The 16,626-nt window shown below is 44.5% G+C and overlaps 1 protein-coding gene across 1 annotated transcript; it reads left to right on the top strand.

The window, feature by feature from the left end:
* The first annotated feature begins 49 nt into the window (after nt 1–49).
* rmi1 (RMI1, RecQ mediated genome instability 1, homolog) lies at nt 50–16,052 on the top strand. Its single transcript, XM_082554570.1, has 9 exons — nt 50–325; nt 1,583–1,792; nt 9,217–9,327; nt 9,861–10,010; nt 12,215–12,285; nt 12,535–12,658; nt 12,814–12,889; nt 13,088–13,277; nt 14,006–16,052. Exons 2-9 carry the CDS (start codon nt 1,631–1,633, stop codon nt 15,159–15,161), a joined length of 2,040 nt encoding a protein of 679 aa, XP_082410696.1. The 5' UTR covers nt 50–325; nt 1,583–1,630; the 3' UTR covers nt 15,162–16,052.
* Nucleotides 16,053–16,626: the final 574 nt, after the last annotated feature.

Below are 16,626 nucleotides of genomic sequence, written 5' to 3' on the forward strand. Positions count from 1 at the left end.
GCAGGCGATAAATCCGATTGGCTACAACGAACGCCAATCACGAGAACCGAGGCGGTACATACCAGTCTGTTTCCGGATATGGATCGACTGTTAACTGTGGCCCTTCTAGTTATTCCAGTTTAGAAAGATGCAATTTGCAAGGCTAATGGTCACGTTTTTCCGACACGAGTGTTTGGTTTAAGGCCTTCTGTTGTGAGTAGGGACCTCTGCTGCTGGATGCTTGTGTTCAGGTTTGTTATATAAGTAGGCTGGGTTAATCAACTTTGGCGCCTTTCTACCTACTTGTGCAATACTTGATGGACGAGTCTGCCCCCGTGCTTCTCAGGTAACATATACATACCAGCTAAATGGTTATAAACACTTTTATTTGGTAAAGTTTTTCTTACCCGATATCCCTTTCATGCTCTCCAACAGCAGGGCTGGACAATGTTGGGAAAAATATATAATTTTTCTGATATTTTCGCAGTCCCGATTTGATTTGAAATGCATATTCTCAAAGCTGAATTTCATTTGTTTTTCATACTTTACGTTTAAAAGCACAACTGCATGAAATACCTGCAAGACATAAACATAATTTTTGTAAGGTAATGATAATGATAAAGACATCCGAAATATTTGTCGTAATTGAACTGTTTTCATTGGCGATTTCAATTTAAAATTAATAAACCGTTCAGTCCTGCAACATCTGTTTACGTCTGCTTAAGATCATGTACAGGGACAGTGTGGTTACCTTGTTCAAATAACCCAAGAAAACAATCAGATACAATAATATTATGTTCTTGTTATAAAACAGTCTTTTCTAAATGGTCCCAGTGGTTTGAGGGCTTTACAAAGAGACTAGTGTGCAAAAAAGCTCATCCTGCAATCTAGTGAGGGTTAACATTCAACACTTTACCTTGAATTATTATTAATTTTTTGCCCATTTGGAGTACTCACTTAGAAAACAAAATAAGATAAACTGCAAGGCTAAATTTATTCTAAGAGGCTTCATTTAAAAACGAACATGTTAAAACACAGCTTAACTATTAATCCGTCATGGGTCACTGGGGACTCAGCTCAGGGATCATTGTAAATTAAATGTAGAATTTTATCTCTTCTCATATTTTGCACTTACAATACAGTCAAGTTAAAACTACATTAAGTAAAACAAACAAACAAACAAACAAACGGTGCACTACAGATAACTACTGTGTTGCATTTTTTTTACCTGACCACCACCAGACACCTCAGCTATACACTTACATATTTTTGTAAATAAATTTTTTATTTTTTTATTCTTCACTACCATCTTAATTAATTTTTTTTAGTGTTTACTGTGTAATAGACAGTTACACTACAGTCTTTTTAACCTTTTGTTGTGATTTTGTGTGTTTTTTTTCTGCACACATAATTTTGTTCAGTCAATGCATCAGTGACTCATTGACTGAATGACAATAAAAACTGTGAATGATTAAAACTCTAAATGTGTTATTGAGTAATTAATGAGAAGTGCGACTATGATATGAATACCTGAATTGAAATAATGTGGCTAAAGCAGCTTTGGAATAAGAATGTGGCTAAAGCAGTCTGTATATTCTGACAGAAAGCAGCTGGAAAAGCAGAAGAGAGCCAAATACACTTAGAGGAAGAGATGACTCCTGGGATTCAGGCAGTGGTCCGTGCTACCCAAGCATGGCTGCAGTCCTCCTGGCATGTCCAGGTGCCCTTTGCCTGGCTAGAAGCCTGTGTGGAGTGGCTACAAGGAGAGGCAGGAGGAGAAGCTCATCTGTCACAGCAGCAAACCAACCAGCAGGTAGGCAGGATGTGCGACTGTCTCAGTGTACAACTCCATCCATCCATCCATCTTCATCCGCTTTATCCGGGGCCGGGTCGCGGGGGCAGCAGCCTAAGCAAAGAGGCCCAGACCTCCCTCTCCCCAGCCACCTCCTCCAGCTTATCCGGGGGAATACCAAGGCGTTCCCAGGCCAGCCGAGAGATATAATCTCTCCAGCGTGTCCTGGGTCTGCCCCGGGGCCTCCTCCCGGTGGGACATGCCTGGAACACCTCACCCAGGAGGCGCCCAGGGGGCATCCTTGTCAGATGCCCGAACCACCTCAGCTGGCTCCTTTCGATGTGGAGCAGCAGCTGCTCTACTCTGAGCCCCTCCCGGATGGCCGAACTTCTCACCCTATCTCTAAGGGAGAGGCCAGCCACCCTTCGGAGGAAGCTCATTTCTGCCGCTTGTATCCGCGATCTCGTTCTTTCGGTCACTACCCACAGCTCGTGGCCATAGGTGAGGGTAGGGACGTAGATCGACCGGTAAATTGAGAGCTTCGCTTTTACACTCAGCTCCCTCTTCACCACGACGGACCGGTGCAGTGTCCGCATTACTGCAGCTGCAGCCCCAATCCGTCTGTCGATCTCCGGCTCCCTTCTCCCATCACTCGCAAACAAGACCCCGAGATACTTGGAACTCCTCCACTTGGGGCAGGAACTCATCCCCGACCCAGAGTGGGCACTCCACCCTTTTCCGGCTGAGAACCATGGCCTCAGATTTGGAGGTGCTGATCCTCATTCCCGCTGCTTCACACTCGGCTGCGAACCGTTCCAGTGCGAGCTGGAGGCCCTCACCCGATGAAGCCAACAGAACCACATCATCAGCAAAAATCAGAGATGAGATTCTGAGGCCACCAAAGCGAAAGCCCTCCGCCACTTGGCTGCGCCTAGAAATCCTGTCCATAAAAATTATGAACAGAACCGGAGACAAAGGGCAGCCCTGGCGGAGCCCATCACCCACTGGGAACGAGTCCAACTTATTGCCGGCAATGCGAACCAAGCTCTTGCAATGGTTGTATAGGGATCGAATGGCCCGTAGCAATGGGCCAGACACCCCATATTCCCGCAACACCTCCCACAGGACACCCCGAGGGACACGGTCGAATGCCTTCTCCAAGTCCACAAAACACATGTAGACTGGTTGGGCAAACTCCCATGCACCCTCAAGTATCCTGGAGAGGATAAAGAGCTGGTCCAGTGTTCCGCAACCAGGACGAAAACCGCATTGTTCCTCCTGTATCCGAGGTTCGACTAACGGACGAACTCTCCTTTCCAGCACCCTGGCATAGACTTTCCCAGGGAGGCTGAGGAGTGTGATCCCCCTGTAGTTGGAACACACCCTCCGGTCCCCCTTCTTAAAGAGGGGACCACCACCCCGGTCTGCCAGTCCACAGGTACTGCCCCTGATCTCCACGCAACATTGCAGAGGCGTGTCAACCAGGACAGCCCTACAACGTCCAGAGCCTTCAGGAACTCGGGGCGGACCTCATCAACACCAGGGGCTCTGCCACCAAGGAGTTGTTTAACTGCCTCAGTGACCTCGCCCCCGGAAATTGGCGGGTCATTCCCCTCATCCCCAGACTCTGCTTCCTCCTCGGAAGACGTGTCAGTGGGATTAAGGAGGTCCTCGAAGTATTCCTTCCACCGCCTGACAATTTTCTCAGTCGACGTCAGCAGCGCTCCGCCAGCACTATACACAGTGCAGGTAGAGCACCGCTTTCCCCTCCTGAGACGTCTGACGGTTTGCCAGAATCTCTTCGAGGCAGTCCGAAAGTCTTTTTCCATGGCCTCTCCGAACTCCTCCCACACCCGAGTTTTTGCTTCAGCCACTGCCCGAGCCGCATTCCGCTTGGCCTGTCGATACCTGTCGGCTGCCTCCGGAGTCCCACAGGCTAACCAAGCCCGATAGGACTCCTTCTTCAGCCTGGTGGCTCCCTTCACCTCTGGTGTCCACCATTTGGTTCGGGGATTACCACCACGGCAGGCACCAACCACCTTGCGGCCGCAGCTCAATGCAGCAGCTTCGGCAATGGAGACGCTGAACATGGTCCATTCGGACTCAATGTCCCCAGTCTCCCTCGGAATGCTGTTGAAGCTCTGCCGGAGGTGTGCGTTGAAGATCTCGCGGACTGGGGCCTCTGCTAGACGTTCCCAGCACACCCTCACTACGCGTTTAGGTGCACCAGGTCTGTCCAGCGTCCTCCCCCGCCACCTGATCCAACTCACCACCAGGTGGTGATCAGTTGACAGCTCAGCCCCTCTCTTTACCCGAGTGTCCAGAACATATGGTCGCAGGTCTGCTGATACGATTACAAAATCGATCATCGACCTACGGCCTAGAGCGTCCTGGTGCCACGTGCACTTATGGACACTCTTATGTTCGAACAGGGTGTTCGTTATGGCCAAACTGTGATTAGCACAGAAGTCCAATAACAAAGCACCGCTCGGGTTCAGCTCAGGGAGGCCGTTCCTCCCAATCACGCCCCTCCAGGTCTCGCTGTCGTTACCCACGTGAGCATTGAAGTCTCCCAGCAGGACAACAGAGTCTCCAGGTGGAGCACCCTCCAGTACCCCCCCCCCCCCCCCCCCCCCCCCCCCCAGGGACTCTAAGAAGGCTGGGTACTCTGAACTGCCACTCGGCGCATAAGCGCAGATGACAGTCAGGACTAGGGCTGGGTATCGTCACTGATTTCTAGAATCGATTCAATTCCGATTCACAAGGTCCCGAATCGATTCGATCCACGATTCGATTTAATTCGATTCGATTCGATTCAATTTAAATCTGGGAAATTTTGACAGTCAGAAATATAATTCAGATCAGTACATTTACATATTTTTGTATCTATAAAAAGGAAGCTGACACTCGCAAGACTTTATCCAAGCTGTGAGCATCACAGCAGATGCCTTTGTGTCAAAGTAGCTGAAGATAAAACACAGAAAAACATGTAGGTGATTTTTCTGGCCTGGGATTTTATAAAAAATATTCTGCAGTACATCAAAAACGAAAGAAAACCATTAATTAATGAACATTACCTCTGACGTTACAGTGGTTTTATTAGAGACATGGCTAAGCATTTTGCATTTTGAATAATTTTAAAAAGTTTAAATTTGTTCAGTATTGAACAGCAGAAATGAGGTTTTCTTTTCGGAAGAATGTAAAAGGGAAAAAAACAGCGGCCGACAGCGCTGTAAGCAACAGTAGACTTGTGCGTAACAAGCAAGCGAATAATGAAGAAAGCAAAACTGTTCGAGAGAGAGAGAGAAAGAGAGAGGGAGAGAGGGAGAGAGAGAGAGCTGCGCATCGCAATGGAAGCAAAACAGTAAAATAGTGAATTCATGACGATGTTTATGTGAAGCGTTTGGATCTTCTTTTGCTGCTGGTTCGGTCAATATTGTTTGGAGAGAGATCAAACTAACAGCCTTAGAATCAGCACATAAAGGGCGTGAACACAAAGCGCGGACCCGGATCAGCGAGCTGTCGGCTTTCACTTTCAACCCCGACTGTGAGAAAGGCGACATCTAACTGATTCTGATCCGCGGGTCACGCCCTGTGTTTAAGTCTATGTGAAGAATCCCTGTACCTGCTCTCATTTACTGTTTGGTGGTTCTTGAAATTTTGTGAGATGTCACCAGAGATTCTGGCATTTCGGACAAAATAAATTTATATTAAAAAATCGATTCAGGATTTTAATGAATCGATTTTACGTTATCCAAGCCAGAATCGATTTTAATCGATGAATCGATTATAAAAACCCACCCCTAGTCAGGACCCGTTCCCCGACCCTAAGGCGCAGGGAACAAACCCTCTCGTCCACCGGGAAAAACCCCAACGTACCGGCAGCAAGCCGAGGGGATATTAGAATACCCACCCCAGCCCGCCGCCTCTCACCAGGGGCAACTCCAGACTGAGACAGAGTCCAGCCCCTCTCCAGGAGACTGGTTCCAGAGCCCAAGCCATGCGTAGAGGTGAGCCCGACTATATCTAGCCGGTACCTCTCAACCTCACGCACTAACTCAGGCTCCTTCCCCACCAGAGAGGTGACATTCCATGTCCCTATTGCCAGTCTTGGCAGCCGGGGGTCAGTCCGCCAGGGCCTCCGCTCCTGGCCGCCACCCGGCACACAATGCACCCGACCCCTATGGCGCCTCCTGCGGGTGGTGGGCCTGCGGGAGGATGGGCCCATGTCTCCTCTTCGGGCTGTGCCCGGCCGGGCCCCATGGACTAAGGCCCGGCCACCAGACGCTCGCCCTCGGGCACCCTCCCCGGGCCTGGCTCCAGGGCGGGGCCCCGGTAACCCTATCCCGGGCAGGGTAAACTGTTCCCTCGGTGTCCTTTTCATAAGGGTCTTATGAATCGCTCTTTGTCTGGTCCCTCACCCAGGGCCAGTTTGCCATGGGAGACCCTACCAGGGGGCAAAAGCCCCCAGACAACATAGCCCCTGGGATCCCTGGGACACACAAACCCCTCCACCACGATAAGGTAGTGATTCAAGGAGGAGCCGTGTACAACTCGATAGACAGAAATCAAATGCTTTGTTTTTGTCAACAAAAGTCTAAGGATTCCTTTCCTACCTGTTTCTGGATAATTCTCCACAGCTCCAGAAACTCCAGTATAGATTAAGAGATCTTGTTTCCACTTATTGTCTTATAAGATGTTCGCTCACTTATTATGACATGGGTTAAGTATGGGCCACATGATAGAAGGTGGTCACGGGGTGGATGGTTACCCTACTTTTGACTCAAAGATGGTTACTGGCTTCGATGTGAACATGTGGATTTGATGTGGTTCATGCACATTTTATCACTCTTGGTAGAATAACCCAGTCTGAGCTGAATAACATCTGTGACACAGCAGTTAGTTCGGTGTCTCTTCCTTTTTTGCATTCATGTGATCTTCATACTGCAAATATGCAGCTAGCAGAAGGCAAAACTCAAACAACCCTGGGGCTGATAACCAAGAAACAGAAGCCCAAGACCATACACATTTCTATCACTGTTAGCTGAGAACAAGGAGCTCATGCTAGAGTAGGTAATAATGAGCAAATGTGGGTGACTGAAGAGTGAAAGGACACATTCTGGTCTGACAAATCCTGGTTTCTGTTACAACAAGCTGATGGCAGCATGATTCCATCCTACTCGGCGTCAGCTGTCGCAGCTTGCGGTGGCGTCATGTGGGGAATATTTCCCTGTATTGACGCATCATTTGTATGACACAGTGTACCAAAATATTGTTGTCAAACAGCTGTGCTCCTTTTTGGCCAAAGTTGTCTTTTTTTGTTGTTGTTTTTTTCCACTACATGCTTGGAAGAGGACAAAGTTTCTTGTTTTTTGTTTTGTTTTGTTTTGTTTTTTTCAAGGCACAAATCATCACCTCATGGTTTCAGCAGCATGCCGGTTCATTCAAGTGGTCCTGAGATCTCAACTCTGTAGAGCGCGTTCATATTATAAACAAGAAATAAAATATCTGCAGGCATTGCTAACACTACCGACGCACTGAATTCATCCAAATCCCTGTGACATTTCTTTCTTACTCTGTTAAATCATTTTTCTGTAGAGTTTCTACTTTTTCTTCCTGGATCTGAGTCACCGGTATCTGCAGGTAGCTTTGCACTAAAGCTTCCTTTAAAATAAAGGGTTGTTTTAACTGTGTGTCATTTAAAATACATATACAGTGGGGCAAAAAAGTATTTAGTCAGCCACCGATTGTGCAAGTTCCCCCACCTAAAATGATGACAGAGGTCAGTAATTTGCACCAGAGGTACACTTCAACTGTGAGAGACAGAATGTGAAAAAAAAATCCATGAATCCACATGGTAGGATTTGTAAAGAATTTATTCGTAAATCAGGGTGGAAAATAAGTATTTGGTCAATAACAAAAATACAACTCAATACTTTGTAACATAACCTTTGTTGGCAATAACAGAGGTCAAACGTTCACTATAGGTCTTTACCAGGTTTGCACACACAGTAGCTGGTATTTTGGCCCATTCCTCCATGCAGATCTTCTCGAGAGCAGTGATGTTTTGGGGCTGTCGCCGAGCAACACGGACTTTCAACCCCCGCCACAGATTTTCTATGGGGTTGAGGTCTGGAGACTGGCTAGGCCACTCCAGGACTTTCAAATGCTTCTTACGGAGCCACTCCTTTGTTGCCCGGGCGGTGTGTTTTGGATCATTGTCATGTTGGAAGACCCAGCCTCGTTTCATCTTCAAAGTTCTCACTGATGGAAGGAGGTTTTGGCTCAAAATCTCACGATACATGGCCCCATTCATTCTGTCCTTAACACGGATCAGTCGTCCTGTCCCCTTGGCAGAAAAACAGCCCCATAGCATGATGTTTCCACCCCCATGCTTCACAGTAGGTATGGTGTTCTTGGGATGCAACTCAGTATTCTTCTTCCTCCAAACACGACGAGTTGAGTTTATACCAAAAAGTTCTACTTTGGTTTCATCTGACCACATGACATTCTCCCAATCCTCTGCTGTATCATCCATGTGCTCTCTGGCAAACTTCAGACGGGCCTGGACATGCACTGGCTTCAGCAGCGGAACACGTCTGGCACTGCGGGATTTGATTCCCTGCCGTTGTAGTGTGTTACTGATGGTGACCTTTGTTACTTTGGTCCCAGCTCTCTGCAGGTCATTCACCAGGTCCCCCCGTGTGGTTCTGGGATCTTTGCTCACCGTTCTCATGATCATTTTGACCCCACGGGATGAGATCTTGCGTGGAGCCCCAGATCGAGGGAGATTATCAGTGGTCTTGTATGTCTTCCATTTTCTGATGATTGCTCCCACAGTTGATTTTTTCACACCAAGCTGCTTGCCTATTGTAGATTCACTCTTCCCAGTCTGGTGCAGGTCTACAATACTTTTCCTGGTGTCCTTCGAAAGCTCTTTGGTCTTGGCCATGGCGGAGTTTGGAGTCTGACTGTTTGAGGCTGTGGACAGGTGTCTTTTATACAGATGATGAGTTCAAACAGGTGCCATTCATACAGGTAACGAGTGGGGGACAGAAAAGCTTCTTACAGAAGACGTTACAGGTCTGTGAGAGCCAGAGATTTTCCTTGTTTGAGGTGACCAAATACTTATTTTCCACCCTGATTTACGAATAAATTCTTTACAAATCCTACCATGTGAATTCATGGATTTTTTTTTTCACATTCTGTCTCTCACGGTTGAAGTGTACCTCTGGTGCAAATTACTGACCTCTGTCATCATTTTAAGTGGGGGAACTTGCACAATCGGTGGCTGACTAAATACTTTTTTGCCCCACTGTACATATAACAAAAGAATAAATTATGGGACTGGAAGTGAACATAATAGGTCCACTCTATGTGTAACTGCTGCTGAATGACAGTAAGTGAACCAAAAATGAATCTCACTGCTTGATGTGGTTTTTCAGGCGCTGGACCAATGGCTGTTAACAGACCTCAGAGACCTGGACTTTCCTGTCCTGCCAGAAGGGCTCGCTGAAGCCCAGAAGACTGAGCTCAGTGGCAACTTCTGCGTCCAGGTACAAACTTTCATGTTACATAGTTCATCCAGTTTCTTTATTTATTCTTTTTGTTGTTGGGGACAGTTCTGATCATATTTTCAACAAAAAAAAAACCAAATAAAAAAAAAGCATGTAAAAACAGCAAACAATAGGCTGAGAACAATATGTGTACCAACAGCATAAAACCTGAGCTAAATCACATAAAGGCAAGTCACTCAGCTTTTCACATTGGGAGGGGGGTATTTAGGCGTTCCTGCTGCATTTATTTAACTGACCCGTGATTTTTGAAAGTAGTCTAAAATTTGAGTTTTTGTGTGTATTGTGTGTACATTTGTTATTGTTGTTACTTTTGCTTTTGTGGCTTTTTTGCCTGCATCGGAGAGGGAAAAAAATTGCAAAGCAAGCTCTTGAGGAAATATAGCGCTTGAGTTAATGGTGATGATTAATTTGGGCTGTGCATACAGATAACTCACCTTGCTGGTGACACCAACGCTCGGTTGATCATCGTGCACGCAAATGGAAACATGACAAGAGGTCCAACTCTGTTTTAGGTCGACTCATTATTGGACATCAGTCAGCCGGCGTATGGTCAGCTGCAGAAGTGGAGGGGCACAGATTGTGTCAATGACGAGGTGTCTGCAGTCACACAGACCACCCAGAGGCCCTGGGAAGCCAAACCCACCCGTATGCTTCTACTGCAGGTCAGAGTCTTATGTGAATCATAGTTGCCATTAAAAAAAATCTCAATTGAGTTTCAGTAAAAGCCTTTTGAATGAATGCCTTTATGTAAATAACAGCGTTAACCTTAAAAAGCAGATGTTGAATATGTGATGATACTAGTTGTCTTCTTGGGTCACAAAAGGGAGATCAAAAATTGCAGATTTAAAACATAAAATTTCATTTTAAAGCTTTGGCTTTTGCATCATCCAGCATCCTGCGTTTGTCTGTGTCTTAGTAGCTTTTCAGCGTCTCACAGACAAACAGAAAAACATTCAGGCACTTCCCGTAGAGACAGAGCTTTAAACTGTGTTGTTAATAGAAAATATTGTCTGGACTCGTCTTGACTGCAGTGGCACGCAGTGTGTCCAGCACTTATCTGTGACCAGACTTTATCTTTGTATGTTTGGTTGAGTGGAATAATTCTGCTTCTCTTCCTGACTGAATCAGAGCGGACGGTACCATCAGTGAGAGCATATGAAAGAGTAAATTGCAGGAATATATGAGACAGAGTCTAATTTCCACCATAAGTAATATACTTTTCAGTGTACCGGTATGTTTTTTTTCTTTTCTTAAAGAACAGTGCAGGTGTTGCTTAGAAACGTTGCTGTGACTTTTTTAACTGTTTCTCAGACCATTTTTGATCAAAGAGTCGTAGATTAGCTTTGACTAGGACAGGGCAGCCAGCGTGTATAATCATATTAAAAGAAATCGAAATAACAGTTATTTCCATACTGAATCAGTCTACATGGGTTTTAGAGTCTAAACAACCTACAGTGCTGTGGAAAATTATTTATTATTCACGATTTCCTTTTCTTTTCTTTTCTTGCATATTTGTCACGCTGGCATGTTTCAGATCATCAAACAATTTTGCATTTTTAGACAAACATAAACTTAGTAAATATAAATTACTGTTTTAGAACTGTGTGTGAAAAAATAATTGCCCCTAAATGTCATAGCTGGCTGTGACACCTTTGTCACCAAGAACTGCAATCAAATGTTTGTGATAACTGAGTGAGTTGTTCACATCACTGTGGAGGAATTTTGGCCCCTCATCTTTTCAGAGTTATTATCATTCAGCCACACCGGAGGGTTTTTGAGTATCATTGACCTGTTTAAAGTTATGCTACAGTATCCAGAGTTATTATAAGACCAGACTTTTTTTTTTTTTTTGAGTCATTCAGAGGATGATTGGCTCACATGTTTAGGATCAAACTGATGGAAGGACATTCTCCTTCAGGATTTTCTGGTAGAGATCAGAATTCATGGTTCAATCATTGACTGCAAGTCATCCTGAAGCAGCAAAACAGCCCCAGACCATTACACTACCACCACCATGTTTGACCGCTGGTACGATTTTGTTCTTATGAAATGCTGTGTTAGTTTCACACCAGATGTAACGAGACTCAAACCTTCCACAAAGTTCAACTTTTCTCTCATCAGTCCACAGACTTTTTCCCCCCAAAATATGTACATACATCCCAAAATAGATGTTGTTCTGGAGTCTCCTGGATGAGCTGTCGGTGAGCTCTTAGAGTAATTTTAGCAGACCATCCACTTCTGGGAAGGTTCACCACTGTTCCATGTTTTCTCCATTTGTGGATAAACTTTAGAAATGGTTTTGTAATCATTTCCAGACTGATAGATGTCAATGTTTTGTTTCTCAGCTGTTTTGAGTTTCTTTAGATTGTGTTAATTTAAATCATTTCTTGATTTAGCAGGTTTGGCAGTAAACCTGGTTGTGGCCAGTCTAATTGAACTCAGTTTATTTTTAAAAATTTTAGATAGTCATATTTCCCTTATTTAGTGAAATTGTAAATTAAATTAAATATGCTAACTTACACAAATGCACAAATCATCTACTATGTTTTTTTTGTTTTTCTAATTTTCCTTTATGCCTTAATACGTCTACATTCATAAGTAAAGAGCAGTTACAGAGCTGTTAAGTTTTGGCCCAGATATTTCTGTCTAAATCCAAACCCTCACATATTTATGAGAGCCTCCAGACAACAGCCCACGGGGTCTCAGATTACTGCAGAAAATGAACTGAAAAATTCACACAACTGTCTTTTAATCTGTTTAATTCACACAAAAAGACAAACACACTTTTCTTATAGATTTGCATAAATGTCATCATAATCTTTTTATTACTTACGTGTTTTCTGATCAAACATGTTTGATTGCACAGGTGACAGATGGAGTTCAGAGCCTGGAGGCTATGGAGTATCAGCCAATCCCTGCTCTCAGCGCGGCACTCAGGTTAAGGATTGAGCTGTAAAACATGTTACTGCAATATCGTGTCTTTTTACTGCTAGTTATTTGAAAACATTTTAAAGGGCACATGTCTGCCTAAAATGAAATAAAAGTCTTTTCCTCCTAACAATATTGCCTCGAGTTTTATAGAAACACAAGTATCCAAGCACAATGAGAAATGGATGAAATGTTGTTGTTATTGTTAATTAAAAATAAGAACTAGACATTTTCCTGAAATGTTGCTGACTCTTGCAGGCCCGGTGCAAAGCTGCAGCTGCAAGGAAAGATAGTTTGCAGACTTGGTGTTTTGCTTTTGGGGCCGTCCAACATCAAAATCCTCGGTGGTGAGGTCGAAGACCTGGTGGACAGGAATAACCAGGTAACCTCTAACGATTTCTCGTACGTTTTGTCTCATTTCTTCTGATTTCTCTTTTCTTGTATAAAACTACACAAAGATATTATAGGATTTTGTATAGCAATAAGATGGAGTACACCATACACATTCAGTGGCTTATTTTGATACTGTTGTGATAGGGCAGGGTGCTGTGTCGGACACTGGGACTTTCTGAGCAGGAACAGGAAGGAGAGGAGGCTCCAGCACAACAACAAGGTATATGTATTAGACTCTGTGTATCTTCAAAGATCATCCATCATCGGCACAATGTGACACTACATACACTTTATTAGAAATTTAGACATTCTGTCTTATATGGCTTTGCTTTTCTTCTTTAATCTAACCTGCCCATTTTTTAAAATTATACTAACATATATGTTGTTGTTGTTGTTGTTTTTTTCTCTTTGTTTTAAGGTAACCAGGAAGTGGATGATCTGGATCTTGATGATGCAGAGCTGTTAGCCAGTCTCGAGGCCCAAGAGGAAGTTGAAATGCTTCAGGTTGAACCTGCCCGAGACAGCGGCTACAGCACGCTGCATGAGGCTTCCACTCAGTCTTCAAGAAGCTCGTCCATCAGGAGCCTTGTCCCAGCCGCTTCGTCCAGGTGGGTGGTAAACAATGTGATGTCTTGACATTTCGATGCTGCAAAGCCTCACTTTGCACTGTCGTGGAAATCGTGGCATTTCTAGTTTTAACATCACTTTTATCTTCAGGGGAAAAAAAGACTTTAAGATGGTTTTAATGCATTCGTCTTACAGCATCTTCACAAAGTTTTCTAATAAAATGTCTTTACGTCGCTGCGGCCGGTGACGAGAACAACATTCTTAACAAATAGGCAGTATACCTACAGCAGGAGGAGAAATCACAGGGTAGATTCAAATGTCACGACAATTTCCGTTTTATTTAAAGTTCATCAATTTCCTGAAGAGACAGAAGCTGCTGAGAATAAAGTGGAACGTACACCGGTCATTTTGAGATGCAGGAAAAAGACAGTTCATATGTCATGATGTAAAATGCTAAGCGAGTTGTGCAGGGTACAATTATTTCCAGGAGGAATGAACTGCAGAGTCACTAGTTTACACTGGCCTCATTGACTTACACAGAGAAATAACATTGTCTCATATTTAGCTGTTATATCGTTTCAATGTTGTGATGACGAAGATTCAAGGATAGGATGATGCAAAGTGTTGTCGCTACAGTTTTTTCAAATTTATGTCTGTGTGAACTTCTTTGTCCAGTCTTCTGTGTGCGCTTTGAACAGTGAGCTGATTAACCCCGATGATTTAAAAGCCCTGTTAACTCAGTCCGACATAATTTGCTGTTGTCTTTCAGAAGTGAACTTTCCACCCGCTCTGACAGAGGTGGCTCGACCCGAAGCAGCAGAAATGGTTTAGACCAGGGTTACCTAAATGATGACGAACACGTGGAAGCTGACCTCTTTGACTCAGTTCCCCCCGATGCAGTTCATCAACAGATCCAAGATCACAGCATGGCAGACGAAGACTTTCCTGACGAAGACTTTGACGACCTTCCCCTGGAGGAGCTGGACAGTGTGATTTTCCAGGAAAATGAAAGTGTCCCCACACCATCTGACAGCAGTTACAGAAACACACCACGGAACAGCAGAATAACAGGAAATCCCAACAGAGCAACAAAACCCCAAGCTGCTCTGTTTGAATCATGCACTTTGAGTGGCTCTGGGCCACGACTTGGGTCTATCAACTCCAGATCCAGCGCACAGAAAAGGGACAATAGAGAAGCTTCAGAGCAATTAACCAAGACAACTCCCGAGCTATTTCTTTCTCCAGCAGCTTCGGAGGCAGCACGTGAATTATATTTGGCTGCTAATGACGAGATTGATTTTGTGGATGAAGATATGGACTGCATTTTGGAAGAGGCAGAAACCAGTGGGAAGACTAGTGGACCAAATGAGATCCCTGTTCAGCTTAGGTCTAGTAGAGGCACCGAGAGCACTAGCTACGAAACAGAAGCTTCAAGGTCGTCCAAACAAAATGCTTGGAGTGGCAGCACAGTCCCTCCTGTCACTCTGACCTCTCCACCCTTTACATACTTGTGCTTGCTAGAAAATTTAATGTCCAAACCACTTCTCCACATCATGGAGATCCATGTCAAAGCTTTCATTGTGACTCTCTTGGGAAAACTGAGTAGCAGTAATGGCGTTTGGAGTGTTTCTGCTACAATATCTGACGGGACCGGTTACCTGGACGTGGAGCTGTCCAATGAAGTTTTGACAGGCCTTCTGGGCTTCTCGGTAGCAGAGAAGGGAGCCCTGAAGCGTGACCCGTCTCGGAGAGGTGAGCTGGATGCGGGGATGAGGAGATGCCAGGAAGAGCTTGTGGACATGTGCTGCATTATGACTGTTATTGTTCAACTGGAGGGCAGGAAAGCGGTGGTGACCAAAGTGGACCCCGTCAGCGAGAAAACACTCCAGGAGCTCGAGCAGAGGGTGAGGGACGGGAGAAAATAAACAGTGGTTGAGGGGAAGTGGGCGATAATGAGAAAATTGCAGGCAGCGGAAAAGTATATTGCTCTTAGGCAGAGATAAAAAAAATTGCCAACAAAACTGTGGCAGATGTAACATCACTCAGTGGCCTTGAAAGTTTTCTTTTCATGTAATGAAACTAATAGTTGCGCTGCATGGAAGGAAAAAAATCACGCTAGTTTCAGACTAAGGTAGCTATTTTAATTGGTGATCAACCTGCCCTTCTGCTTCAGATTTGGAGAGCAGAACGTGTGAAATGATGATCAGCATCCCATCTGCTCCATGTGAATGTGACGTTCTGCCATTTGTCATTTGAGGATTTCATTCATCTATTCATTGTGTTGTTTTCCGCTTAGAATGCGCCGCATTGCTCACAAGCACACTAAACAGATTCAACAAACAAAGGTGGTTATGTGCAAATCAGATCAGACATCCCGGTTTTCAAGGCCCCGAATTCTGCTTAATGCTGAAAACTACCCGAAGAGCAGGGCGAAGTACACAAGATGAGAGGAGGGATGTTGGGGGGGTGGGGTGTTAGTCGTCTGATTGTGGTAATGAATTGCCAGCCGTTGCATTCATTCAGTACAACCATTACTTCTTACTGAAAAGTGATTGAATAGCCAAGGGCAATGCGGGTCTTTAATAAACACCCTCAGAGAAGAATGAGAGGAAAGAAAGATAAAGGAGAGGCCATGAGCTTCGATTATTTCCGTTCATTACAGAGTCTCGTCTGTTTTCATCTCTTAAGAACGCGCATACCACAAATTTAATGCATTGTCTGCATTTACTGTATCTTGAACATTTTTATATATACATTTTTTTTTGTCTTGCGCTCTGTGACTAATAAAAATGTGCACGTCCTTGTTGCTATGCTTATCTTTCCTTTCTGAGCGTTGTGTTTTTTCCAGTTTAGCTGAATAACGTTATAAAGCAGACTGCCTCACAGATACACCGTGTTTCATTTGGTCTGTATCAAACGCAGCTGTTGGATATGCACTGTTTAAGCACACAGTGTTTAAAAGTATCTCTAATTACTACCTGGGCTTCTTTAGAGGAGTCAGAGATCTCACTTTCAGATGAAACAGTTTAAGAATTTCTGCTACATAAATTACTCAGTGTCTCTTCTGCCTTGTCTACGTCTTCTCTTAGGTGTGATAATGAGCAAAACACAGGTTATTAAAATGTATGTTATATCCTTAGAATTGTGTTTCTGTGGTGGGAGCGCACCTGCATGTATATTGTAGTCTTATGCCACTGTGTGCACTTCCATTCAGGTAGCCGGTCTTGGTTCATTAAGAGCTAATCAGCTTGAACATCTAAATCAGGACCCTGCTATGCATGTTGATAGCCTGTTATGTGCTAATGAAGCTGAATTTGGTGGAGGGCTGAGTGAGGAAGGGGGAAAGCAGCAACCCATAGGGAGATACAAGTGGAATAACTATTGGGTGAT

The sequence above is a fragment of the Aulonocara stuartgranti genome (genome assembly GCF_965226115.1).
Source record: "Aulonocara stuartgranti genome assembly, chromosome: 12".
Classification (NCBI taxonomy): Eukaryota; Metazoa; Chordata; class Actinopteri; order Cichliformes; family Cichlidae; genus Aulonocara; species Aulonocara stuartgranti.

What these genes read in the sequence shown, in the direction of transcription:
- rmi1 (XM_082554570.1), top strand. Translation starts at nt 1,631, where the DNA reads ATGACTCCTGGGATTCAGGCAGTGGTCCGTGCTACCCAAGCATGGCTG. An exon ending in AGCAGCAAACCAACCAGCAG is followed by an intron (nt 1,793 to 9,216) that starts GTAGGCAGGATG and finishes GTGGTTTTTCAG; the next exon opens with GCGCTGGACCAATGGCTGTT. An exon ending in GCTCTCAGCGCGGCACTCAG is followed by an intron (nt 12,286 to 12,534) that starts GTTAAGGATTGA and finishes TGACTCTTGCAG; the next exon opens with GCCCGGTGCAAAGCTGCAGC.